At 52.3% G+C, this 5,199-nt stretch overlaps 1 protein-coding gene across 1 annotated transcript; it reads left to right on the forward strand.

Annotated features, from left to right (window-relative positions):
* Positions 1 to 184: 184 nt before the first annotated feature.
* Positions 185 to 4,678, forward strand: RRAGA (Ras-related GTP binding A; the record flags this gene model as incomplete). The annotated part of the gene is made up of 5 exons (XM_008938582.1): positions 185 to 407; positions 1,658 to 1,753; positions 2,501 to 2,623; positions 4,108 to 4,199; positions 4,563 to 4,678. Coding segments are annotated over 5 exons (650 nt in total), but the record flags the coding sequence as incomplete, so codon positions are not given.
* Between the last annotated feature and the right edge of the window lie 521 nt (positions 4,679 to 5,199).

The raw sequence follows: 5,199 nt of genomic DNA on the forward strand, positions 1-5,199 counted from the left end.
TGGCTGGTTTTGGAAGCTCTCACTCCCCAGCTTGGCCCGCGTGGGGCAGGTGCTGGGGGGCGGGCAGCTTTCTGAAGAGCCTGAGCAGAGCTGCCCAGCTCCAAACACAAACCTCACCTCCCTGGCAGTGCTGAGCCAGCCCCAGCCTCTCTCACAGGAGCTTTGTTTCCCTGCTGCTCCTCAGGCAGGACACCTTCATGGAGAACTACTTCACCAGCCAGAGGGACAACATCTTCCGCAACGTGGAGGTGCTGATCTACGTGTTCGACGTGGAGAGCCGTGAGCTGGAGAAGGACATGCACTACTACCAGTCCTGCCTGGAGGCCATCCTCCAGAACTCCCCCGACGCCAAGATCTTCTGCCTGGTGCACAAGATGGACTTGGTGCAGGAGGATCAGAGGGATCTGGTGAGGAGAGGGGGCTTGGCAGAGTCAGAGCACCTCGGGACCGTGCCTCGGGGTTTGCCGCCTCCAAGGTGGGGGGACTTCCATGCCTCTGAGGGTTTCTCACACTTGAAGAGCTCTCCAAGGCCTCTCAGCTTTTTCTGCCTTTTCTACACCAGGTTGGCATCACTTCTCAGCTTTTTCTGCCTTTTCTACACCAGGTTGGCATCACTTTCTCTTGCCTGTAGCCTGGTGGAGAGCAGAACTAAGGAACAGTGACAGCTACTCCAAGCCTTGTTTTTTTCCATGGAAGGTGTGACTGGAAGGAATCCAGAGAGCTTAAACTCCCTGCTCACCATCTGGATGGCTTTGTGGATGGTGGTGGTGGTGGTGGATGATTTCTCTTTAGCTGTTGCTTTCAGCCCAGTGTAGACTTTGTTCTAGAGCAAACCAAGAAGAGTTGAAACCCTCCCAGTTCACTGGAAGGTGGTTTCTGTCTGATTTTGTTCCCTGTCAGTGTGATCTCTCTGCCACCCCTTTAGCACCCCCCTGGCCAAAGAAGCATCCTGGAAAGGCTGCAGAGGAACCTTTCAGAAATCTTTTTCTGCTCTTCTTGGAACCCCTGAAAGGCTGTGGGGAGATTGGAGGATGTTGAGTTCCTACCAGCTTTGCCTTTTCAGCTTGGACTGAGAAACCACTGGCTCCTGATGCCAAAGGAAGAATTAGTTCTGTGGGTTGGACAAGTGCCTCCCAGGCTTGCAGCAAGCTTGGAGGCCCCTGGTTCCAGGGATGGGGCAGCGACCACCTCTCTGGGCAGCCTGGGCCAGGGGCTCAGCACCCTCAACATCACAAATTTCCTCCTTTCTAGTCTAAATCTCCCTCTTTTGGTTCAAAGCCATTCCCCTTGTCCTACCCCAGCAGGTCCTGCTAAAGCCCAGTGGAGACCTGCTGGGTTTAGGTGGTTGTGCAGACCCCAGCAGGGCCCTGAAGTTGGGGGGTGGGCAGCAGGGGGACTTTGCTTCAGAAATGCTGAACACCCAGCCAGGTCTGTGCTGAGGCAGCTGCTGCTCAGGAGATGAAGCACATCCCTCAGAGCTTCTGAGGAACCTCAGCTGCTCTCTCCTCCTCCTGCTCTCAGTGACACATCTCTTTGCCTGCGACCAGGAACTTGTCCAAACTTCCTTGAGGGCTTGTTTGGTGTGAAGACAGCACAGCAACCCCCACCAGAGGCAGAAATATTTCCACTCAGCTCCTGCTCTCACTTCATTCCCCAGATTTTTAAGGAGCGGGAGGAAGACTTGAAGCGCCTGTCCCGTCCCCTGGAGTGTGTCTGCTTCAGGACCTCCATCTGGGATGAAACCCTCTACAAGGTGTGTGCAGCTTCCCCCTGCAGACCTAGAGCAGGAGGAAGGGGAGTGGGTGCTTCCTGGGGGCCTAGGGGCTGGCAGTTGATGCTTCTGGAGCTCTCTGAGCATCCTGGTTTTAATTAGAGAACGTTTTCCTGCTGTCCAGGTCAGAGCTCTGCTGGGTGGGGGGTGGTGGGTGCTCCCTGGGCCCCACTGGGAGCTGATGATCCTGATAATTGCCAGTGGAAGCTCTGAAGCAGTGGGGGTGATGTGGGGGCTGGGCTGCTTGCCTGGAGGTGAGGACCATGGGGCTCTTTCTCTTGACTTTGGTGGGACTTGGGGGCAGATTTCACCATCCTGGAAAATCCACCCAAAGCCAAAGCACATTCCCCTGCCTGCAGTGGGGGTCAGGCTCTTCTCCCAGGGAACAAGTGACAGGACAAGAGAAACAGCCTCAAACTGCTCCAGGGGAGGTTGAGGTTGTCCCTGAGGAACAATTTCTTCCCTGGAAAGGGACAAACCCTCAGCACCACATCTCCACAGCTTGGGAACCCCTCCAGGGGTGGGGACTCCACCACTGCCCTGGGCAGCCTGGCACAGCCCTGGGCAACCCTCCAGGGCAAGAAATTGTTCCTCAGCTCCACAGATAGCTGGACATGGAGGTGGAAGGAGCTTCTCAGCCTTGCTGTCAACACCCAGCACTCAGTTCTTGAATATGTTGGGCAAGAAGAGGATGAGGCAGGGAGGTGCTGACCTTGTCTCTGTTGGCAGGCTTGGTCCAGTATAGTCTATCAGCTCATCCCCAACGTCCAGCAGCTGGAAATGAACCTGAGGAACTTTGCTCAGATCATTGAGGCTGATGAAGTGCTGCTGTTTGAGAGAGCCACCTTCCTGGTGAGTGCTGGATCCTGCCCTTGGGGTCCCTCCCTGGCCTGGGACAGAGTCCCCTGGGTGGAAGGTGCTGTTGTGGCATTGCCCAAGGAGGTGCTGGTGCCAGGGTGCCTCCATCCAGGCCCTGTGGCACTGGGAGGAGCTGATGTGGCTCCACAGCTTCTGGCACCTTCCCAGCATCTCCACCTCCAGCAGTGGAGCTGGGGGCTCCATTGGTGTTTCCCTCTCCCAGGCTGGGAGGTTTCAGATCCCCATTCTGTGGGCAGCTCTGGGACTTTCTGCATAGAGCAAGAACCTTCTTTACCTTGAAATAAACCTTCCCAGTTCCTCCTGGCCTGGAATTTTAACTGCTGTGGATTTTTGGGGGGGGTTTTGCTGGTGTCCAGTGCTCTCCAAACCCAGAGTGTGGACAGAGGATCACAGGCAGTTGGATTCCCACAGCCTCTGAAGCTCCTTGAAGCTTCCAGCCTGTTGTCTCTGTGAGGTCAAAGCCACCACTGCTGCCTCCCTGCCCCTACTCTTGGCTTCTGGGTGGGTCTCTTCAGACTTGAAGTCTTGCTGACCTCAAGGTCTGGGTTTGAGGTTTTTTCAGCCCTTTCTTTGATGGCAAAGGGTCTGATTTGGGCATGGTGGAAAAGGAGCCAGTACAATCCTGGCAAGTTCTGCTTTGTTTGACCTTCTGGAGCTAATAGAGTTCCACCTTCATGGGGTGTGACAGTGCTGTTGTTACAAGCACAGCATTTTTTTTTCAGTTAAAAAGAGAACAAAAATTCTATACTTATTTTTCAGAGCCATGCTGACTTTTTTTAAAAGACCTTTATCCTTATTTTAAAAAAATTTCAGCTTCTTCCAGGTTTTTTCTCTCCTGAAGTGAAATCTTACTCTGAAATCCTATTCAAAGCACAGAGACAGAAAAACCTACCTGAAAAATTAAGGAACAAACCTGCAGACAGTGGAGGCTTTGGTGGGAGGGCAGCCTCTGAACCTGCCTCAACCTGTACTCCTGTGAATAATTGGGCAGCTTTACAAACTAGCAAGCACATTAGCATTTGAAGGTGCTCAAGGGAAAAAAAACAACCCTAAAAAACCCCTTTAATTCTCCCAAATGTGACTCCACAGGTAGGAAAGGGTGTGAGGGCATCTGGTGGTTGGTTTCATGATTCTTAAGAGCTGAAAGGACACAAGGAAAAATTATTGCAGGATTTGTCAAGTGGCTGTTTCCCCTACCTGAGGGGATGGCTTTGCTTCTTTTTTTTGTTTTCCTCCCTTCTCCTTGTTTTCTTTTCCTTTGAATCAAGTTTTAAATCACTGCTGAGTCAGAGCATTCAGACCTCAAATGTACAAACAGCTCCCAAGATTCCATCAGCAAAATGCAAAGGGAATCCCTCTCCTGGTCCCTCCTGTTTCCCCTGAGGGCTGTTGAGCCCCAGGGAACCTCTGTGCTGAAGGAAACTCCTGCCCCTGCCCCCTCTCCCTCTTCTTTCCAGGTCATCTCTCACTATCAGTGCAAGGAACAGCGAGATGTCCACAGGTTTGAGAAGATCAGCAACATCATTAAACAATTCAAGCTCAGTTGCAGGTGAGCTGCTTTAATGGGGAGGTGGTTGAGGTCCCTGGGTGGGTTTTTGGGCTTCCTCCAGGAGCAGGAAGGCTCCAGGTCGCTGCTGCTGGGACTCCTCAGCAAGCCCAGGGCTGTTAGTTAAGTTGAAACACATCTGAGTTAACTGTTACTTCTGTAACTTCCTCCTTTGGTGGTTCAGAGAGGTTTGTTTTGAAACAATTTTCTTCTGGGCCTCCTTCTCCTGGGGCAGGTTGGGAAGTTCTGGGGCTGATGGATACAAAGAGTTCTTTGTAACCAACTCAACCCAAGGGGATGTTGGCTACGAGGGGGCAAAAGGACAAGAAGAATTCATTTTATTTCCATTTTTTTCCCTCCCTTTAGTAAGCTGGCAGCTTCTTTCCAGAGCATGGAGGTGAGGAACTCTAACTTTGCTGCTTTCATTGACATCTTCACGTCCAACACATATGTGATGGTGGTTATGTCAGACCCTTCCATACGTAAGTTGAAGCACAGACTTCTGCAGGGAGGAAAAAAACCCAAATTAACCTCATTTCAACTGTGTTTCTCTTGGAAAAGGAGGGTAAAGGGGTAAAACAGGGTAATTAAAAGCCAGTGAGGGATCTGCTGTTTGCCTCATCCTAGCAGAGGGTGGTTAGAAGGAGTTACCATGGAGAAGGTGAGGGACATGTCTGAGCAGTGGTGGGGGAACCTCCAGAATAGATGTGACCTGATTTTGGAGGTCATGTCTAATAACCTATTTTGGGCTGTTGTGATCTGGCAGCCCCAGTGATTTTTTTGGAGAGGAAGCAGAGATGGATCCTATTTGAGCTTGGCTGGCTGGAGGAGGGACTCTAATTATAGCAGCAGCTCCTGCTCTCCCAGCCAGAGCTGGTGCCAGCCTGCCAGGGCACAGGGACTCTGCCCACACAGCCCCAGCTGAAGCTGCTCCTGGGAGGGCTTGAGGTGCTTCAGAGACACTGTCCAGGACACCCTCGTGGCTCTGTGCTGCTGCCTCCTG

Source organism: Merops nubicus, unplaced genomic scaffold, assembly GCF_000691845.1.
Source record: "Merops nubicus isolate BGI_N331 unplaced genomic scaffold, ASM69184v1 scaffold52084, whole genome shotgun sequence".
In the NCBI taxonomy this organism is placed as follows: domain Eukaryota; kingdom Metazoa; phylum Chordata; class Aves; order Coraciiformes; family Meropidae; genus Merops; species Merops nubicus.